The following is a 23,900-nucleotide window of genomic DNA, read 5'->3' as shown; positions in this document are numbered from 1 at the left end:
TCGTCATAGTTTACTATGAATGATAAGAGGGAAATAAAATACCTCCCGCGAACCAACAGGATAGCACTTTTCCAAAAGGGCGGTCTGGAGGCCTCAAAGGTGGCAGCCCCACCACCAGACTTGGGTGCTGAAGGCTAATCCCATTTACACACCTTAAAATTTCACTGATTAAAAGAAATAACAAGGCGATAGACGAACTGCCTAAATGGTTAACGACAAAGCGAGGGAAAAGGAACGTGAGTTATAGAACATTAAAAGTCTACGTGGAAAAGAAAACGAATTAATAGATGAATTTAAAAAATCAAGATTGGATCTGCTAGCAGTCACAAACAAACAAAGAAAGGTCAAGGTTGTCAGAAAATGAAAGATAAATATATACTTTTCTATTCAGGGGTAAACCCAAGAGAATGGGGAAAACAAGGGGTAGCTTGCATAATTAAACCAGATCTCAAAGAATATATTACTAAATGGCAACTAATAAACGAAAGGTTGTTAACAATCATTATAGATTTTAAATCAGATAACCAAGTATTCACTGTGATTGTTGCATATAGTTCAAATGATAATGCTAATAAAGAAATTAAAGATGAATTCTTCTAACTCTTACAAAAAACAATTGAAGAAGTTCAAGGGCATATCATACTACTAGGAGACCTTAATGGCCGGGTAGGGGAATCAAGTAGATGAGGAAACGAAGCAAGTGTTAGGATCACAAGGAGAAATAACCCGGAATAATAATGGAGAAAGAATAATAAATCTTTGCCTTACAAATAATTTGGTAATAGCGAATACTATGTTCAAGCATAAAGAAATCCATAAGTTTACCAGGGAAGAGCTCAGTAGAAATCAAAAATCTATAACTGCCTACGCCATCATAAGCAGATCGTACTGGAAGTATACAAAAAATGCAAGAGTGTATAGAGGTCAGTGACCACTACTTATTAGTATTGGAAACAATCCATAAAATAAAAGTTGAAAAATGTAGAAAAAGTAGCAAGGAAATAAATGTTAAGATAAAGAACTACAAACTAAAGAAAGAAGAAACAGCCATTGAGTATAAAAGTAAAATAGAAGAGAAGATGAAAGAAGTAGAAAAAGAGATATATGAAGACCAAGATGTAGAAAGCCTATGGTACAGGTTCAAAACACTTCTAGAAACAAACAAAGAAATTTGTAGGTATCATTAAATAATAAACAGAAGAAACATAAAAACACCCTGGTGGACTGAAGAACTAAAAGAAGAAATTAAAAATAAAAAGCAATTGTGGAAGAGATATATAACATCAAAGCTGCAGGTTGATAGAGAACTATACAACAACCAAAGAAATAAAGTTAAAACCTTAGTGAAAGCAGAAGGGGAAAAATGCTGGGAAGACTTCGGACATACTTTAGAACAAAATTTTAAAGGAAACCAAAAACTCTTCTATAATGTTTTAAGAAGAATTAGGTCAGAGAAAGAATGTTCCATAAAGTTTATCAAAAATAAGAATAGAAAGTTACTCATAAATTGCGAAGTCATCATGGAAAGATGGAAACAATACTTCCAAGAATTATTGGAAATTGCAGGACATGGAAGAAATAGAACCCTAAGAGCAAGACTTGCAAGCAAAATAGAAGATTAAAGTGAGGAAATTGATGCAAATGAACTGTTAGCAGCAATAAATAAAATAAAACTGGGCAAATAAGCAGGCCATGACCAAATAACACCAGAAATGGTAAAGAATTTAGGAACGAAAGCCATAAAATTTCTTTTAGACCTATTCAATGTTGTATGGAAAAAGAAAATTATTCCAAACACTGGGAAGTAGCAACAATAATCCCTATATTTAAGAAAGGAGACAATCGTAAATGTAAAAATCATAGAGGAAATTCGCTTTTAAGCGTCCCAGGAAAATTGTATGCCCATATTTTAGAAGAGAGGCTTAGGAACCAAATAGAGGATTTCAATGTTAGACAAATATCAGAGAAAACATTGGAATATGGAAAAGAACTACATTCACGTTTTATAGATTTCGAAAAGGCCTTTGACCGAGTTCCCAGACACTTAATATGGCAAACATGAAAGAAAAACAAGATACAAGATAACTTAATAGCAGCCATACAAAGCCTCTACAAAAGTAACAGAAATTATGTAAGAACCTGTAATAATAGATCAAAAGAATTTGAAACAAATGTAGGAGTGAGACAAGGCTGTATCCTCAGCCCTCTTCTCTTCATCGTAGTAATGGATGAAATTTTAGAGGCATGCCAAACAAAAACATTTCCAGCTAGGATACAGGAAACTGAAAGAAACCAGGATTTCACACATGGCTTTTGCAGATGATGTAGTGATTCTAGCAAATACAGCTGAATATTCGCAGTACAACATCAACATTTGGTATGAAGAAACAAAGAAAAGGAATATGACCATAAATATAAATAAAACTAAAACAATGATCATATCTACAAACTAACCAAAACACAAAATAAAAATAGAGAACCATTAACTGGAACAAGTCCACTCCTTTAAATACTTGGGATCATGTATACAAGAAGATGGTAGACTAGACACAGAAATTAACAACAGGATAACCGTAGGAATAAAGCTGTTCTATGCAATGAAAGGCCCACTCCTAGATAAGAAAGAAGTCACCCAGAATATCAAAATGGCAGTGTACCGTTCAGTGTTTCTACCAACATTAACATATGCGAGTCTTGGTGTTTAACAACAGGAAACACAAATAAACTACAAACAATTGAAATGAAATATCTTAGGAAAGTGGCATAAAAAACAAGACTGGACCGAATAAGAAATCAAACTATAAGACACAGTCTTCAAGTTGCACCTCTGAACCAATTCATAACACAAGCCCAAATGAGATGGTTTGGACATCTTAATCGAATGGAAGAAGGAAGAATAGCAAAAACTGTATACGAAAGCCAGAAAATAGGAAAAAGAAACATAGGCAGACCCAGGAAAGGTTAGCAAAAGGAAATTAAAGAAAAATTGGAAAAGAAGGGAATTAACTGGAAAGAAGCAAAACAACAAGCCTTGGACAGGACGACATCGAAATCTCGTTGGCAAAATCTTGACGCTTAAAAGTACAAGCGATCATAGACGAAGAAGAAGAAGAATTCTTAGATTCTGTTTTATTTCCCTTTTTATAGCTATGACTTCTACTCCAATCATTACGAATTTGACCCTCTGACTGTTCCTTCTGAATTATGCAGTGTAGCCACTGTAAAAATTTTACACTATCATATTTCATTTCTGGACAAATATCAACCACATCAGTTGCCTTTCCACCTGGTGGATTTTTTATTTTATTTTATTTATTTATTTATTATTATTTTTTTTTTTTATCCTCAAGTAGAAAGTTGGAATGCAGGTGGGTGCGCGATCCAGGAAACCTACACGTAAACAGAAGAGTGATCACGTAATGCCAAATGCAGCCGCTCCCCTGAGATAATCGATACAAGGGATGAAGGAGGTATTGCAGTTTACATATACTAATGTCAGAGGTATTCGGAATATGAGCGACGAGTTTTTGGCATTGGTTAATTTATCTTGGGAAAAAGTTAGGTATCAGTGCGATTTGGTTAGCGGAGGACGATATGGTCATAGGGATAGAATGCAGGATTATACGACTTTCAGACCCAAAAAGGGTAGACGCACATCAGGCAGTCAGGGATGCAGGATGTAGTACATTTGAGGCTATTTGTTACGAGGCAGGAGCCAAGAGGATGAAGTACAGGGTGTTCGGGATAAATTTGACATATTTATAATTAATTATATTTTTCCGTAAGTTACATGTATTAACACACACTTCTCTTCATTTAAAAGTTTGGACCCTTCTTCATTCATATACAAGATGTCAGAAAGGATGGATAGCTGGAACCCACCTGAATCATGGAAGAGAATAACTTGTGTCATGATGATTCGTGCCCGCCATCAAAATAAGGATATTACGACTGCTGCCCAATGCTCCCTGAATACAGTAAAAACAATCAGGCATGAACTAGAGACTTGCAATGGTGACTACGAGGATGTAGCAAGAAGAAAGATCCCTAGCAGACGATCTGATTGCGTTCGTACAGCAGAATTCCTCGCAAATCTGCAGGAACAGGTGTCGAAGAACCCTGGCATTGGAATTCGGGCTTTGTTCGTGGAGTTGCTAACTGTAGTCAAGCCCTGGATAACAAGGGTAGCCAATGGTAGGCCGTATGTATGGCAGCAGGATTCGGCCCCTTGCCACACCTCTGGGAAAAGTCAAAAATGGTTGTCTGAAAATTTCTACGACTTCACCAGTCCAAATGTTTGGCCTCCAAACTCCCCAGACCTTAACCCCATGGATTATTTTGTATGGGGCGCAGTTGAAAAAGACACCAATCGCACTTCCAGTAATACAAAAGCCCAGTTAATGGATAAAATTAAAACAGTTTTTGCGGCCCTTCCCAGGGAGACTGTAGCATCAGCTTGTTCGAGGTTCCGAAGCAGAATTGAAGCTGTGATCGATGCTAATGGTGGTTATTTTGAGTAAATCTTGTTGATAGTATTGTAATTAACTCTGCCTGTAATGTTTTTTTGTCAATTCGTTAAATTTAATAGATACAAAGAAGATTTTCTTTTTCCTTACGAAACTGTCAAATTTATCCCGAACACCCTGTATAAGGTTGCAGATAATAGCCAGGGAGGTATAAGATGGGAATGTAAAAAGGTGTACATTGGGAAATTAACACATCGAGTAATGGTTATCGGGATTTCAACTACAATAACATAAACTGGAAGTCACAAGGAGGAAAAGAAGTGGAATTTATATGGCTGCTAAGAGATAATTACCCGAGTCAAGATGTAACGGAGGAGGCACGAAATTTTGGAATCCAAAAGTATTGGATTTGATCACAGCATCAGAGAATTTTGCAGTGATCAATGCAGTCACGCTCCCCCGCTTATGTGGACGCTTTCCTGACCTCAGAGAATTCCAGCCGTGCAGAATTTTTTGTGCAGAAGGGGTATTTGTTATATTACAGTACAAAGCATATGATTATGAAAATTTATGAGTCAGCTTAGAGAAGTACCATGGAGTAAGAATTTGAAAGAAAGTGACGTTAGCAGAAACGAAGATGGCCAAGAGCTGTTTGATGAAAGCGATTTTTTCCCGCTAAAGACGTTCAATTTGAGCCAAAATTAAAAGGACGAAATCTTACAGATCTTGAATACTAGAATACACGAATACTAAAGTTTAATAAAAGTTTGTCCACGAAAGGTGGAATTATTACAGAATGGACATGAGGACATAATGAATCTCATAGTAGGTAGGTATTTTACTAAACGTAACTAAAGACTATTTCAAAGACCCTTTCATGCCATAAAAAACGTTCCATGAAATTACATTAAAATGGTAGTGAGTTATTATTATTATTATCATTATTATTATTATTATGGAGGGCACCATGCTTAAACATAAAGCGAGGAGAGGAAAAAAAAAGTCATCTCAATTAATGCACAGCTGAGAAAGAGGAATAGGGATATTAATCACCAAAATGGCCATACGGATAAAATATATCAAAAATATATGCTTCATATTCATGCTATATCAATAGTATCTTAATGCTATATTTACTTACATGGACATGGAGACTTCGCATCCATGTAATTATTGACGTAATAAACGTCAAGGCTAATATGGTAATAGCCAGTTAGAGTACAAATGTTTTCGTATTATAAAAACGTAGACTACTTTAGAGTGATAACTCGTAGGGCGACATTGAGAGCGACTGAAATAAAACAGAATTAATTAACAGAATGACAAAAATCTTAAAATAGATGTAATCCAAAAACAGCGTTAGGTTCACATTTCGTAATGCTGAATTAGTACTACAAATATTCGGAGCTAGCTTTACTTTACTTTACTGCCTCCTGAAGTATATATAAATAAACTAATATAAAATTTGATACATTTCCATAATTTCATATTTTAAATATGAGAAAGACGAAATCTGACAATATTTTCTAAAATTTTAAATTCTTATTTCTTGATTATAAATAACTGCTATCATAGCATAATTATAAATAGATAAAAAGTAATGAATAAAACCCCCCCGCTAACTCTACGTAAGGCTTATTATTTATGTGACACTTCAGAGGGTCCAAAGACTCACTGGAAGAGAGACTGCGCTAACAGGATCGAACGATTGTTCCAATACTAACCGCGCTCAAAACGAAACTAATGAAATGAAACATGTCAAATGATTCTTCTCGAGATTAGATAAGCGCGGACAGTTTAAATATGACCGTATAAAAAGTCTAAGGTTCAGTTGTGGCTTAAAAAATTAGCTCCGTGTTATATACGGAATATAAAAATGTACTGTAAATTATGTACATAGAATTTTAATGCATATTTGCATTTTTTTTTTTGTTTGTTAACTTTTCTTTCCTCAAAATATTTATACGGCTTGATTCCCCTCCCTACAAGGTAAGTTAAAATATAATTTTCCCAACTCGGGTTCAGCACGTAGCTCATAAATTTTTCCCTACAAAGTAACCTATCAGATAGCAGGGATTAAAAGCATTATGCTTCACCCTTATAGACAGGAGCGTTCTGCGTTCTTCTGTCACATATTAATTGTTTTAATATAAAATTGGATTTAGTATCAATTTAATTTAACTTCGGAGCTGAAGCTATTTATTGCTTCAATTATGCATAAATATTCAAAAATATTTATGCATAAAATATATTATTGCAGAATAAAAATAATTAAATGAGTTCATTATATAGTTACAATAGTTTTACAAATGACGCTGAGAAAAACAATAAAAAATGACGTATCAGATATCTTTAGAGAAAAAAAATTATAATCAGACATACATGATTTATGCTAATTGCTAATATTTTTCAATTTATACTTGTTTTCGTCTGCTATTTTCAAAGCACGTGTTTCTGTGTAATTCTCTATGTGAGTGCACGCGTTCTTACAAGATAATATATTACACTCTGTTTATTTTTATCATTATTATTTTTATGAGATAGTCAATCACAATTGAACCTTTATTCATAGTCATTCATTCATTAGATGAATATATTAATTTCTTTTTCATCAAATCTGTATCCAATTTGAATTATAAATTGGCAGGTATTTCGTTTATCAATTTCTGCCACTGTTTTAATATTAATTTAATCTAGTCCTTTGCCAGATACATTTTAGTGCAATTTCTTCATAATTGGCATACGCAAGAGAATAATAATAATAATAATAATAATAATAATAATAATAATAATAATAATAATAATAATAATAATAATAATAATAAAACATTCCTTATTAGTTTACCAAAACTCAGCTTGTGGAAATATGTATAACTGACGATTTCGAATAGTAAGCGGGAACACATTCCTTTTTCGTGCGCAAAGTGGTCACGTGGTAGCACTCAACAGGATAAAAGACTAAAGGCTGCGCGAAGCGAATTGTATTCGAAGGAAGCATTTTTCGTGAAGAAATCAAGTTGCAAACTTGGATGTCTTCTAACTCAAAGACATTACCTAGATCAGGGCTATCCAGAAATTGTTATAAGAAAAATGTTTTAGTTTTAATAATGGAATCGACTCATTCGACCCTAGTTTTACTTCTTAATTTTAATTTTCTTTTTTCTTTTACATTCTCCTTCTCATTTAACGGATATTATCATCATTCGCCTGCAAAGGCAGTAACTTCTTTTCAATGTCAAGTGGGAGAGATTATGGCAAAGCTGCTGACAAATTACGACAAATATCGTGGATCGGTAAAAACATGGGCGGCTCGTACATTAGGCACTGCGGAACTGCAGCACCTCGAATTTTTCTCGATATAGAAATATATTTATTAATTTATTTATATTTGCTTGTAATATTTAATTTTATCATCAACACTCCCATACAATTCCCTTATTTTGTATAAAAAATAATAAAAATCCATCTTGTAGCACTTAGGAAGGCGAAGGACGCTAGCAGCACTGTGTTCACCACAGTGCCATATTGCTACGCGCGCAAGCATATGCACGTCATAGTGAGATGTGAGCTATTAGCGTAATGCGGCACTGTCCGTCGCGCAGTTCCACTGTTGTTTATATGCAGATTGCTCCATTAGTAGAGTGTTCGTAGTGCTTATCGTGTTTACTGCGTCTCTTTAAATATTCATGAATTATTTGTGGTGGCGAACCTTTTTATGTGCCAAAAATTTACCATTCGAGTTGTTGACATGCCGGGCAGTTTTTAATAGGGGAAAATTAATAGAAAATTATTGTAACTTTATTTATTTATAATTTTATTATATATATATATATATAATATTATAAATGATTATTTATAATTTTTTATAAATAATATTTTATTTATAATATTTATTTTTATATAAATTTATAATATTATTCAGTGTAAAATTAATTATTGTATTATTAAATTGAATTTAATGATGTTGGTTTGAAGAAAAAAATAACGGTAGTGAGAAAAATATTTCTGCATTGTAACTCACCATCGAAGTTAGCTGAGCAGGGGAAGCAGCAGAAGGATGTCAACTTGTCGGCAAAACGCTTACCGTATTTACTCGATTATAACTTGCCCTCGCGTATAACTCGCACCCCTGATTTTGCTTTACGAAAAAAGACCTTAAAAAGTTTTCCATATACCTCGCACACGGAAAATGTTTAAATATGTTCACGTCGAGGCGATAGTAACTCGCTCCCCACCGTTAACCACACGCCCTCCCCAACAGCCATTATACTGCAGATGCAAGAAAAACAAGTACTTTTATTGTATTCATGAATAAGGTACAGAGGCTGTTGCAGTCTGTGTAATATTTTTTTCAACCAAAAATGCAATTAGAGAAGCTGGAATAAAAACAGCACTAACTAATGAATCGCATTTCCCCTCTCAGAGAAACTATGTTGTATAGATTCAAGCAAAACCATATGTTGCATTGGAAACACAGTATCTAATATAACTGAAAAATATTGTCCAATTTTTCAATTACATGAAATAAGTGTATGTTTGATTGCATTTGAAATTCTCGATGTCGTTATGACGTGCGGATCACAAAGGCTAACTTCAAATAAAATTCTACCACGAATTGAAACATGCCATATAATACGTGTGTGAGTTCGTTTGCCCAGTCAAACGGAAACAAGCAGAAATAAAATTCAACCAAAGGTTGAAACTTTGTGTGAGTTGAGCCTGCGGTATTGAGAAGTTACGTCGGAACAATAAACGACACCCGTCTTGAATGTATTAAAACTAAGAAATATATAGTGAATGTTGTTATGACAGTTTCAGATGTTATGGAATTCGGTTGGAGAGAATTAGCATTTCGACTCAACAATTATCGGTTGTCTTTGGGTCGCGCGGTCTTTTGTTAATATCGCACCAATCATATGCACGTCTTCATAGCTGCTCTCTCGTGTAAAACAAAATTTAACTTGTACGTATTGTAATAATTAAAAAAAAAAGTTGAATAATTTATAAGCGTATAAAACGACATCACCTGTAAATCGTTGACGTGCCAGCAAAATTCTCGGACGTGCCACCTCTGGCACGCGTGCCATAGGTTCGCCATTTATGAACTACTATATTCAAACACACGACAGACAGCACTAGATAAGTTTTTAAAATAAATTTGATGTTGTAGCTTATTAAAAAGTTTTTCATAACAATAAATTGAAATAAATGACGCAGTTTTTTTATATCCTTTGCTTAATGTTATCAGCCGATTATTGTTATCAAAAAGCGACTGTTCCAAAGTGATCACAATAAGCGGCGTTTACTTTAGTAAGGTTCATTGATTAACACCTTCTGTTGTAGTGATGCTAATCACTCAATCTTTGTGTGTTCTTTCAAGAATAAGAAATAGTTACTTGCCAAGAAAAAAGCATAAGGCTTATAGTGATTATCAATGCATTATAAACTATTATTAATGACTATTATCATTATTATCATTGATCCAACGATTTATGTTTTTTATTTATGAAACTGCCAGAAGCACAATGAAAGCGATGACAGCTATCTACTATAGTCACCATTGCTTGCTTTAATAGAACCATACTAGCTGATAGTATCTGGTATTCAACTTTGACATGAATCGTATAAAGTTGTGACAAAACACAAGTATTATGATATTATTGCCCCATATCAGAGTAAACAAGATATCTGTTATTTTCCACGAAAGCTATCTTCGACCCCAGATTTTTTCTATAATATCTTTTATTAACAACGTGTCAATGGTGATTCATATCAGTTCAAACAATATCAGCTGTTTTGGCCGAGATTACTGCTTGAACTATCGAATAATGTGAATTTCTCTTCGAAACTCGAGCAATACCATAGCAACTGAAACATCCAATGTCGCGAATAAAAAATAATCAGCAGCTTCTAGATTGCATGCTTTTTCAACATACTTGCTCCACTTTTTTACGAATGGGATATTTGTAATGAGATATTATTCTTATCTAAACAAATTTTTGGTGCTCAGTTTTTTTTTTTTTTTTTCAATCTCCTGATGTCACAAAATTGCATATTTCCTAAATTTGTTAATACAAAACATGACTTCATTAATGGTAAAAGTCCTGATAAATGCAGTCTTAGGTTTATTTTTCTTTTCTTGCCCAGTAGCTTTCAAATACTCCTACTATTTTTTTTTTTTTTTTTTGGTGGCGGCTGCCGGTAGATGACGCTAGTGTCGTTGAGATATGCGTCCTTGGAGGTGTCATGTAATAATAATAATAATAAATATTATTACACTGTAACCTACACAGATGCAATATGTGCTTTCACAGATCTTTGAGTTATTGTAAATGCAATGAAGAGATATGGAACGCAATATATATTATTATATGCTGATTATATGTGTGACTGAAAACAGTACAGGTGTCCTAAATAACCTTATTTAATCAGATAACATTAGAAATCAGTTAGGATTATCTATTGGAGGATATGATTTGTTGTTGTTCATCCCCCCCCCGTAGTTTTAAAAGCGGAAACAAAAACTGCTTTTTTGGAGTAAAGTATTTATAATGTAAAGCAAATTCAAAATTATTTTAATGTTGATTTAAACAAGATTAATTTTGGAATAAAAGCAGGATCTATAAAGATCTTATGAGATAACCTATGAGGATTTAACCGAATATCATTGCAACAAAAAGTTCAATTGGTCGTCAACTAATTCGTACTTTCGCTCTTTTCTCATATAACAACAAATTTTGTTTTTTTTATCTCCTCATTGTCACAGGTAACGTTAAAGATGGCTACTAGTTATAAAAAAAGTGCAGGATGCTGTGTTGAAAGTGACTTGGTTACGGATTCACCTAACAGAAGCCTAGCGGCAATTTCTCATCGCGGGAAAATACATAGGAGGTCACATTTGAATGGGCCTATATTTGATTTACCAAAGGATTATTTGACAATTTCGAATATTTCGCATTCCGTTAAAGATTGTTTGACTATAACCAATGAATCTCCTGATATGGCTGACATCGAAAATCGCATGAGATCCTTTGAAAAATGGCCCAAATTAAGTCCTGATGCCAAAATATTATCAGACGCTGGTTTTTATTATTCAGGTAAGTGCATATGTTAACATTTATTAAACAGTAACGATATTCGCAGCTTTGTATTTGACATAAGATTCGGTTGCCTAAATTTTATTCAAGCGCGTAGCACTATTTTTCTACAAGTCGAAATAATTCTAGAAAACAGTTGTATCATTTAAATGATTTTCTGAGTACAACACTACGAATCCAAGAAGGAATGTAATGGTGTGTGATTTAAGTCCGATCATGAGGAAATGAAGATAAATGTCCTGCTGTATTTTTCAACTGTATTTTACTTTTAGTGAAAGTGTCAAAAATTACAGTTTTTTAAGTGAATTCCATTGACTAAAGGCTGTAAACCTATCGCATATTCGTATTGTGGTTGGACTAAGAATTGAAATAATCCAACGAAAACAAAATAATCAACCACATATTATTACGTGACACCTCCAAGGTGTCCAAGGGCTCATATCTCAACGACACTACCGCCATCAATACCCAACGCCATCTATCGCCCACCACCAAAAGAAGGGAAAAAAGCACACAGACCATTTTGGCCACTTCGGGTCTTGAGTAATCAAATCTGACAGGGGACTAAAATCTATTTGTATTTTATAATTCTATATTTTTATTATTACAGTAGGCCCTTATAAAACCGGTCATTTTGTCTTGAAATCATTTACCAACAGCGCGCGCACTCGCACACACACACACAACTGACTCCGGCAATGTATTCCATCATTCAAATATCAGCCATTTCAAGTGAAAAAAAAACACTCACGTTATCTAAAAAACCGATAATACTAGTGAATAATATACTGTAATGCAAAGTACACGCTATAAAGCTCCCTCCATATAAAAGCCTTGTTTCAGGCAGGATCGCCCCTAGGAATTTTGCTGCCCCGTGCAGTAGCATCTTTTGCCGCCCCTTCTCCCTTATTTTTCGTATAGTTTATGCCAACTTTGCCGCCCCCAAAAATACTTGTCGTCCCGTACAAATGCACGTCTTTCACCGTTGGTAGAACCGGCCCTGTTTTCAGGTTTGGTTTGCTTTATAGTTTATTTGGCACAAAGACAACACAGGTCATACTGTGCCATACTAAAGGTTACAACTATACGTAAGCAGTTAGAGAAAATTGTAAACAATATTTCTGTACAAAAATCTAGTTCCACAAAGCAGCATCTACAGATAAACAGAACTGCTGCAGACGGCACAGCAACACACAAGATCAGAGGTTATTACGGTAGTACAAAAATAGTTAACAATATAAGTTAATACGCAACACCAAACCAAGGAATGCAGTATCTACATATATGTAAAATTATAACAGATGCTTTTACAGCGGTGCAAAAATAGGCAAAAAGGGATTATTATATAATATGCATCGATGAAAATTAAATTTAGCAATAAACAGAATTTAGAAATGCATATAAACAGAATTACTAGAAGGTACACAAATAGACAAGGTGTCCTACAGCAATACGTGATTAGTCGAAAAATAAACTAGTAAATAAAATGCATATACAAAATTTAAGTTAAACAATACAGTATCTACATATAAACAGAATTACTGCAGAGGTTTCAGCAGTACATAAATAGATAACAGTACAGGTTAACATATGTATATATACAAAACAAGTCAAGGAAAGCAGTATCTACATATAGTAAGATTACAACAAATGTTATTATACTAATACATTTGTGGCTGGGAATCTAGCAGAACTGAACACCAAAATTAAGGATTTTCATTTTGTGAAACAAATGTAGCACCTCATAAAGTACTGGATGTGATTATACATAGGAGAGGAGATAGCCTGTAAAGGGCTCAATGGGCGTGTATAAATTACAGACTTTTGGTAGCAATTTTCTTTTATATGCACAAGTGCAAGCTGAATGGCATGCAACTCTGCCGTATAATTACTGCAATCAGGTGGGATCTGGTTGGAGAAAATAATGTCAGGAAACACAGCAGCACAGCCAACTGAGTATTAGTTCTTGAACCATCAGTATACACCGTTTGTCCAAAACGAAACCGAACTTTTCGAAATTAGAAGAAACTAGAGGCGCTACCTGTTGTATCTTTTTTGTTGTCGAAAGCGGCAACCTTCATTAGTGTTGTGTCAACTGCTTATGACATTTGATTCATTAGAAGCCGAGTTATAGTGCCAAAAGTGACAATGTGTTTTGACGAACGGTCGGAAAATGAGTTTCAAACAGAGAACTGCGATTAACGTTTGTCTTAAACTTGGTAAAAGTTTTACCGAAACGCATCAAATGCTTCAAGAAGCATACGGTGATGAATGCGTATCCCGTACTCAAGTTTACTAGTAGTTTAAGCGATTTCAAAGTGATCGTCAGACACTTGAGGACGACGAAAAGCCGGCCGTCCAAAAACTGGACTGAGAGAAGTTAACATCCAAAAAGTGCGTGATTTCATCAAAGAAAACCCGAAATCGTCTGTGGGATTGATTAAAGATGAATTGGGGATTTCAAAATCAACTGTGCACAACATTTTCACCTAGAGTGTGGGCCTTCGTAAATTGAATTCGCAATTTGTTCCCCACAAGTTGACCGACGATCAAAAAATGTATCGAATTGAACACTGCAAGGACCTCATTAAAACCGCTCGTAATGAATCAAACTTCCTTGAAACGATCGTTAATGGTGACGAAACGTGATGTTTTGAGTATGAGCCCGAAACAAAGCGCCAGAGTGCTGAATGGAGACCACCAGAAGAGGGGCATCTGAAAAAAAAAAAAGTCGCTTGGAGAAATCAAAAGTAAAGAAAATGCTCATTTGTTTCTACGATTCGAAGGGCATTATCCACAAAGAGTTCGTTTCTACCTGGCCATACGGTCAATGGTGAGTTTTATCTCGAAGTTGTGAAGCGACTGATAGCGAGAATCGTTATCAATCGATAACGAGCGAGAATTCGTCGCGTACGGCATGAATATCGTGACGACTGGTCGTTCGTCAAAACACATTGTCACTCTTGGCACTATAACTCGGCTTCTAATGAAACAAATGTCATAAACAGCAGACACCACACTAAAGAAGGTTGCCGCTTTCGACAACAAAAAGATACAACAGGTGGCGTCACTAGTTTCTTCTATTTTCGAAACGTTCGGTTTCTTTTTGGACAGAGTGTGTGTGTGTGTGTGTGTGTGTGTGTGTGTGTGTGTGTGTGTGTGTGTGTGTGTGTGTGTGTGTGTGCGTGCGTGCGTGCGTGCGTGCGTGCGTGCGTGCGTGCGTGCGTGCGTGCGTGCGTGCGTGCGTGCGTGCGTGCGCGCGCCATGGAGAGATGCTGTTATATTTAGTGTAGCTAATGTTGTCAACGTTTATACAAAGGATGGAGCAATGAAGCTCGATCAGCACTCCACTCAGTAGTGGACAGAGTACGAAGGAGGTTCAAAGTTTTTTGGCACTTTTCTCTTAGTTGACGAATGTGTGCTAGAAATGTAAGTTTTCTGTCAAATATGAGTCCCGAGAACTTGGTAGAATTCTGGAGCTACTGGAATAACAGTATGTCTCATTCTTAATTCAGGATCTGGGTGATGAGTGCGTTTTCGACAGAAGGGTACCCAGACACTTCTTTCTGTTAAAAACCTAAACCCATTATTAAGAGTCCACAGCGAGACATGATCAATTGCTTCCTGAAGTTGTCTTTCAATTACCCGCAGGTTACGTGAGTGACTGTAAATTGTGAAGTCATCAACATATAGAGCATTGTCTACAGTGGGAGGAAGCTGTTCAATGATTGAGTTAATTTTAATAGAAAAAGGGTCACATTAAGACAGAGCCTTGGGGAACAGAGCCTTGTTGTTGATGATATGGTCGAAACAGCATACTTCTCACTCTCACTTGGAACGTTCGCCTGGATAACAATTTTTAATAAATACAGGGAGGATCTCTATAACGTATATCCTTTGAGACATACGTTATAGAGATCTTTTAATATGCCATATCTCCAGGCTGTGTCATAAGCTTTTTCCATGTTGAAGAAAACTGAAACGAGATGTTCTCGCTTCAGAAATGCATCTCTTATACAAGTTTGTAAACGAACCAAACGGTCTAAAGTTGATCGATGTCTATGGAAACCACATTGTGTATTGGAAAGAAGACTGTTGCTTTCTAAATACCAGAGAAGTCTGGCATTAACCATTTTCTCTAGTATCTTATAACGACAGCTGGTCAGAGCAATGGGTCGATAATTATTTGCTTGTGTTGGATCTTTTCCTGGTTTTGGGATAGCAACGACAATTGACTTATGCCAAGAATTTGGAAACTCTTCCTCTTCAAGTAATCTATTGTATAATAAGAGAAGAAGATCCATAGAAGATGATGGTAGATGTTTTATCATTTCATAGTGGATGTCATCAGGCCCTACTTCACTAGGGTGAGATTGTAGGAGAGCTTTTTAGTTCCTCCTTAACAAATGGCTGAAGAATGCTGGTAGAAAAATTAAGCTTTGTTTCTCTAGCTGCTCTTTCAGTATTAAAAATTCAGGAGAATATGAGCTGTTGCTGATATTCTAGCAAACTTTTCTCCCAAAGTGTCTGCAATAGCTTTGGGATCAGCAATAACACTTCCATTATGGTCTAAGGTAGACAAACAATGTGTACTATATCTGTCTTTCATTTTCCGGATTTTATCCCATACAGTTTTTGGACTGGTCATTTGATTAATTGATGTAGTAAATTGGATCCATGATTGTTTTTGACTCTGGCGTCTCACATAACGTGCTTTGGCACTAGCACGCTTGAAAGCTATTAAGTTTGATGTGGTGCGGTATCTACGAAATATGCCACATGCTCTGGGTTGATCTTTTTTTGGTTGTCTGGCATTTTAGGTTCCACCAAAGCTTTGGATAGAATGGAAACCGAGATAATGCTTTCGGGATGGAGGCTGCTGCTGCATGGACAATGCACTCATATACTTTACCGCTTCATTGATAGGTGTTTGACTGATAGCATCAGCATTAAATGTTGACAGATGAGAAAAACCATTCCAATCAGCCTGGTCCATTTTCAATATAGGTATTGGTGTGTGTGAACACGGTTCTTGTGAGGACATTGTGCATAGAACAGGGACGTGATCGCTTTCGTATATGTTCTCTTCAACATCCCACGTGAGCAGTGGAAGAATGGAAGGAGAATAGATTGTGAGATCAATTGCAGAATATGAACTGGTAGGCATATGAAAATATTAACTTTATTATTTAAAAGGGACAGGTTATTATTATCAAGGACTCTTTCAATGATTCGACCTCGTCTGTTAGTGTTGGCAGTACCCCACAGAGTATTGTGACCATTAAACTCAACCACCAGAAGTATGAGTTCAGGCAGTTGCAAGATAAGATTGTCAAGATCAATTTCATTTAACTCTGCACTCGGTCTTAAATAAATTGAACATACTGTAACAAGAAATCCCACAGAGAGTCGAATCGCTACTACTACCAAAGTAGTATTAAGCTGGACCTGATGGAAAGGAATATGACTGGCCACTAGGATAACTACTCCTCCATGAGCAGGACCACCTCCAGTTCTGTTCCTTACGTACGAAAGTGAAATTCCTAAAAGTACGGTCCTCACTGGGTCTTAAGTATGTTTCCTGTAGACAGAAACAGAAAGGTTTGTGTTTCTGCAACAACATCTTGATATCATCGATATTCTGGCGAATCCCACGACAGTTCCATTGCAAAACGTTTCCTATTATCTTGATTTTATTGACTTGTCTGGTTTTCGGGAGGTTGAGGACTTATCTTTGTCAGATTTATATTTATCCATTGTTTTAGGGGAGTATGCACGGCTAGTGTCCATCTCTTCCTCTGGCAGAGTGTTCAAAACATCAAATGTGTTAGGGGCAGTTGGTATGCTTAGTTTACTTTCAGTGGGTACAGAGGTATCCATTTTTTCTGTGCGAGTGTCTGGTGGTTTATCTTTGAGTGAAGTCTCCACCATAATTTTTTGACAGATGAGTTTTCATTGAATGGGACCATTTTTGAAGTTGTTTCTGGAGTAAGGCCATAGGTTTTGTGATTAATGCGCTCAACAGAGAAGCACTTACAATCATCAAGTTCAGATATAGTGAAATTATCAAATGGTGAAATAGATATACATGTTTGAGTTGCACTTTTTTAATTATTACATTTTCAGCATAAGAGGATCGTAGAACAGGTGTAATGGTGGCTAGCTTTCTTTTTGCATCCTGATATGTTATGTTTTGTTCTGTTTTTATTTTTTATATCTCTTTTGTATCTTTCCATTTCTGACATGCACGAGAGTATGCTGGATGATCCCCCTGACAGTTGACACATTTAGCTTTTTTTTCACAGCAAGATTTATTTTCATGTTCTTTACTACCACATTGAGCACAGATAGTAGAATCACAACAGACAGTTTGGGCATGTCCATATCTTTGATATTTAAAGCATCTCAGTGGGTTAGGGATGTACATTCTAACAGCACAGCTGAGATACCCTGCTTTTACAGATGATAGAGGCCTAGGTGTATCAAAAGTAAGGATGATGTTCTTGGTTGAGACCAGGCGACCATCCCTGCATATCAGGATGCGCCTCACACACGTCACTCCTTGATCTTTAAGCTCTGAACATATCTCCTCACCAGGAACCTCAAGGAGATCCCATTCTGATATCTCATTCGTCTACTGGAATTGAGTGTTCAGTGGGGTGTTACTGCAATTTGTATTCCACCCATTGTCGTTACTCTCAGTAGTTTCTCGGAATGTTGTTTGCACATTGTTTCCATGAGGATATCAATAGAACACCAATTTCTTGACAGTTTTGGGAGATCCTGCCAGTCCATCTAAACCTTTTTGGATAAAGAAGGGTGACATTTTACCAATTGGGTTTTCACCTGTTGCATGAATGATTAAAAGGGTTGGTACATTTTTGTTAGTATCCGATATCTTTTGTTTCTTACTTCTGTTTCCATATGTTGTGTCTATATTATCAGTACTCGGTTGGGACTTTGTTAGGGTCCCTGAAACATTTGAGGATGAAGAATTCATACTTAAGGAATTTTCAATTCGGCGCAAGAGCTCCCCACCCACCACGGAGCCACATATGGACGCCCACTAGCAGGCAAGCAAAGACTGTGCTCAGGAGTGGAACGCCAGGGCTACCCTGGACGCTACAGCAGGTCTAGGATCCCGACTCTGGCCCATGGAGTGAGAGACTTACTGCAACACCGTTGATCCTTGCAGGCAAGGCCACTAGCCGATTGATCCTGGCTGGGCCATCCAGGACCACCCGTCTTGCCGAAGCAGGGGCCAAAGTAGTGCAAGACTATCAGGATCCTCCATTCTGGATGTCCACGGGTCGCACCGCACGTCAAACACGGCGACAGGGTTTTTCCCAGTGATGGTGGTCTGGAAAAAGGATAGTAAAAATGACTCTGGAGAAGTAGAGCCAAGAATACGGGAAGTAAAGCAAAGAAAAAGAGGAAGAATGAAAAGGGCCACTACCATACTGGGAGGTCCCCTCCCAGTATGGTAGTGGCCCTTTTCATTCTTGGCGGGCCACCTGTTCGTGGCCCTCCAAGTGGGCCACGAACAGGTGCCCCACTTGGAGGGGCTTTGTTTCAGAAAACAGACGATGTGATAGTGTTACCATGACAACATAGTTGCAGTTTCAGAAACATAATAGCAAAATGTGCGCTACTTTTTAATGTTCTGTATTTTTAATTCCAGGTTAAATTTACACGATTTTTTTAAAGGGGGAAAAGCCAATCATTTATTGGCTTTTCTCAATAAATGATTAGTTTATTATTTATTTATTATTATTTATTATTTATTTATTATTAGATTTATTTATTAGTCCCTGGATCACCAATATTATTAGTGCTCCAGGGACTAATAAATAAATATTTTAATTATAATATAATATCCACAAATACAGTTAAGTTAGTGCTGTTAGTTCTTCATTTAATGATTTCACTTCTAGGTTTTGAAGATAAAGTTATTTGTTTTTCGTGTGATGCAAAGTTATTCAAGTGGAAAGACAAAGATGATCCTTGGGAAGAACATGCAAAATACTTTCCTATGTGTCCTCACGTGTACGATGCTAAAGGACGAGACTTTGTATACAAGTGTATTACGAAGGTAGAAAAAATTTTCTTTTTATCGTTATTTTTCCCTTATCATTCTAATCATAGCCGTTATAATTACGTGAAAATATTCATTCAAACTACATCTAGCAATTACAGTTTCTTTTCTAAAATATGCACGTTCTTTAAGTATACGTACATATTTTAGTAAGTATCTATTTATATACAACCTCAGTAACTCATTAGACGAAGTCTATTTCGACTGGAAAGACCTGGGTTCGAATCCCGCTGAGGACGCGCATAATTTTATTAGAAGACGAGTTGAAGGTGAGTTAGGCAGTCTCAGACGGACACGGAAGGTTTCATCCCAGAAACTCGGGTTTTCCCTTCAAAACAGACAAATAATGGCTCGGGCATGGATTCCATCTTTCGAATATCAAAGGAATCCATCCAGCTGAAGTCTAAAAATAATTTGTGTGTGGATGGACATGAATGTAACGGGGATTCCGCATTTTGCAAAACTATAAAAACATCAAAGATACATTGACATTTATTTTATTTATTTTTTTTTTAAATCTCAATCTCGTCCACCCACGAAAAGCTGTAAGTTTTTCATAGCATCGTGGATGGATCCCAAGGATTAGATAATTTTGAAACCACGTTTAACAGACCGAACATGGTACATTTGCAAGGTCCACTTCAGACCTCCAATAGATAGAGCTGGTGATTTTGCAGATGATCAAAGCACCTGCATCTTAAAGACATTCACAAATCCATACCTACGGTGGTATTCGAACCTATGGCCTGTTGGACGGAAAGCTGAAGAGTTATATGAGTAATTAGACTGGCATGACCTAATTAGTAGTTCAAATTTTGCTATTGCCTTAAAGAAAATATTTTTTAACATTTCTGGTAAACACTTCAAATTATTCCTTGAATTGTTAAATGAAATACGCTTCTTGCCAAAAACTATTGGGACTGATTGGATTTCAAGAACAATTTTTTTAATCTCCATATTAAACTGACAAACTGGACTTCTTTTGAAAACCCAATAAATTTTTCTAGCATATTAGAGAGCAAATTAAAGAGACCAAGAAATTCTATACTTGGTTTAATCCATTATCCAAGTGTAAGCAAACAAAGTTTGCGTCTGTAGTATCTTTCATAACTGGAGCAACACGTGGCAAAGGTGGTAAAACTTATACCACCTTTGCCACGAGTTGCCCCAGTCCTGAAAATACTTCAGGCGCAAACTTTGTTTGCTTACATTTGGATAATGGATTAAACCAAGTATAGAATTTCTTGGTATCTTTAATTTCTAGTATAACCAAGTGAAAAATCTTTCAACAACATATTAGATAGTATTTGAAATTTTTTATTTTCAAATGAAAAAAGCACAAAAATCCTGTACGTGTTTTGCAAATTATAATTAACAAGTAAGTTTTCTTACTAGGGTCATGTAACTATTTATATAAAAATATATCATATAAACCAGGTGTTTTTTTTTTTTTTTTTTTTGTATGACTCTATATTGACAGAAATAAAGCTTAAGTTAACACTTTTGTGAATCACTTATGTAGACAACGCCCTCTGCCACGCATTACTGACTTTAATCAGGCAAACAATCATCTATCATTGAGCCACCTGCATTTAAATTAACCGACAACAATCACTATATGAACACACCAATCATAAAAAAAAATTTTTAAAAAAATGGATACAGGGTGTTTGTAATTAAAGTATCCCTATTTAGAGTAGTCTGTAGACAGACAACCAGTAGACGAAATACTCTCACTCTCGATGAGGCTATTTCATCTACAATAACAAAATATCTACGTCCACAGTAACAAAAATTAGCTCAAAGATGGCCGATAAGGGAAATATGGCGCTGTTAGCAAGAAAAGATAGTGAATTTTGCATACTACATGAGAAGGCGGTATAAACGAAAGAGCAAGACTGACTCTACGCTCATTCCACTTGCTTGGTCTCAAATTGCTTGAACGTGAGTAATTCTATAGGAATGGAGAAAATGCTGCGTTAGCAATATGAAATAATTTATCAATTTTTTTTTTCTTCGTTTGTCATTGACTCGGAATCGTTTCACAATCACATACCACCCATTTCATATTAATATAATTTTCTCCCTCTCACAGGGTCACAATTCTCCTATCGGCCAGTTTTGATTTTCTTTTTCATTTATCTTTTCATTGTCAAAATCTCTTCCGCATGATCTGGTTAGGGTACTCGTCAAATTTCAATTTTAGGGTGTTTCGTCTATTGATTCTTTCTAAGATTGCTATAAATAGGAGCAGTGGCGTACCTAGCGTAGAGCAGAGGCGGCGGTCCACTCCGGGTGACACTTTGAACTTTTGCAGCTACTTCTAAAATACAGTCTCGAGACCTCATTTCCAAATATTGTAATACGACTACGAATTTTCCCTACACTTGCTGTAAGTGTTGTTAGTTGTGAGAGGAGTTTTTCTAAATAAAATTGATTAAGAAGAGCAAGAAAAATAACATTTTAGAATATTGAAATTAAAGTTTTACTTCCAAAATAAACATGGTGTTTTAATTTATTTCCCTATACGTGGTTTTGACTTTTTGTAGTATTTTTGGTGTGTATTGAGAAGCGCGACAAACTCTAGCTACACCACTGCTAACACATACTTAACTTAGGCGTTTTCTTAAAAAAAAAAAAAAAATGCATATGCATCAGATTTTCATTTTCTTAACATTTTTAAAACCCTAAAATTTCTGTTTCTTTATTCTCTGAAAGAACAGGAGTGTTTCTCTTCCTCGCATAGTTGCCTGACAGTTACCTACACAACGAAATCCATGTAGTAGTCATCCTGTAATTGAGCATAAATGGAAAGAATTTGTATTTAAATATTTCTTGGTAGTAATATCGCAAAACCGTTCTTAAAATCTGGTGAATGATATTTATTTTATATGAATTTCATATTCAATTATATAAAAATTAAAGTGTCAATTGATCATAATGGGATTCATTGCTTATATACCGTTTTAACAACCATCATTAAATAAGCCAGCGGCCATACTAGGCTGAATACACCGGTTCTCGTCCGATCACCGAAGTTAAGCAGCGTTGGGCCCGGTCAGTACTTGGGAGGGTGAGCACCTGGGAACACCGGGTGCTGCTGGCGTTAAACTTTTTAATTTGCTTTCATGCTTCTTTTTTACTTTCTTTCTCTATATATACAGGTACAACGCAGTTTTGACAAAAACACAGGTCTAGAAATTGCAGTAACCCTTTCTCTTTTCATATATTAATCTACTCGCGACTTAAAAATCAAATTTTATCCTCGCTAAATTTGTGTCTGCCCGTATCGAGCAGGTAGTTATAAGTAGCGAATTTATATTAGGGGTCAATTGTATACCGTATAAAGTGTTTATTGTTGAAAATTGTCTTCGTTTTCTCCCAGGAAAGCGCATTAAAAACCATAAGTGTGTTATCTCAAGCTGAGCACTTTATTTTCTGGTGAGTTCCATACATAATTAATATGTAATGCTTTTTTATGTAAAAAAAATTATTTTTATAGTAATGGTCACAAATTGCATTGAAAGGGAAAAATGAATATTGAAAAGAAAATTCGTCTCGAAAAAAAAAAATTAAAATCATGGATCGGTTGAAAAATTGAGAAAAACCACTTGTTTTAAGGACTGAATTTAAACGAGTCAACAATCAAACGCGACGAAATTAGTTGCGGCAATCCCTTGATATACGCGGCAAGAGTTTTGATTAACGCGCCTTTAACCCTGCGGAGCTCGCAGCTGGTCTGACGGATACATGCAAAATGTTTAACATAAATATTTTTACACAATTCAGTGTATAGCTTGGAGGTCATGCGTAGCTGTGCTTTCATGTTACGAGTGATATTCGGCACTGTTTTTTTGCCGCCAGTTTGGTTGAACACATGTTATGTAAAGGTTTGTGATATTTGACAGTAAATTGTATCTGAGAGATACCGCGACCTCCGATGTCAGTATAGTATGGTTTAGTTGTTTTTTTATTCTTTGTTCAATAATTTCTAGATTGTAACTGAAAATAAATAAACCATCGTGTATTACTGAAATAGAGAGCCAAAGGCTTATTTATCATACATGTCCTCTAGGAGATGTGCTTTATATTATAGAAAATACTAAGGAAAGAGAGCTGGAGATTACACCACCTTTACTACGAGTTTGCCCATTAGGTTGCTTATGCTTGCATCCGCCGAAACTTTTAGAGTCTATATATTCGGCACGAAACTCTTGTAGTTTCTATATTCGTATATGAAAT

At 35.8% G+C, this 23,900-nt stretch overlaps 1 protein-coding gene and 1 non-coding gene across 3 annotated transcripts in view; both read left to right on the top strand.

The window, feature by feature from the left end:
* Nucleotides 1-6,312: 6,312 nt before the first annotated feature.
* The window catches only part of LOC150096232 (baculoviral IAP repeat-containing protein 8-like), a 37,692-nt gene continuing 20,104 nt past the window's right edge, over nucleotides 6,313-23,900 (top strand). For both annotated transcript variants that reach the window (XM_090409098.1, XM_090409099.1), the window contains exons 1-3: nucleotides 6,313-6,455; nucleotides 11,233-11,563; nucleotides 19,498-19,655. In XM_090409098.1, the coding sequence (XP_090265224.1) occupies nucleotides 11,245-11,563; nucleotides 19,498-19,655 (477 nt within the window). In that variant the 5' untranslated portion in view covers nucleotides 6,313-6,455; nucleotides 11,233-11,244. The remainder of the gene's footprint in view (nucleotides 6,456-11,232; nucleotides 11,564-19,497; nucleotides 19,656-23,900) is intronic.
* Nucleotides 22,646-22,764, top strand: LOC150096233 (5S ribosomal RNA). Its single transcript, XR_016549998.1, has one exon. It is a non-coding gene; the product is annotated as a 5S ribosomal RNA (ribosomal RNA).

The sequence above is a fragment of the Typopeltis vanoorti genome, chromosome 19 (assembly GCF_054136105.1).
Source record: "Typopeltis vanoorti isolate ZY-2024b chromosome 19, IOZ_Tvanoo_1.0, whole genome shotgun sequence".
Taxonomy (NCBI): Eukaryota; Metazoa; Arthropoda; class Arachnida; order Uropygi; family Thelyphonidae; genus Typopeltis; species Typopeltis vanoorti.
Note: the sequence above shows the minus strand (reverse complement) of the source record. Positions and strands in the feature narration are given on the sequence as shown.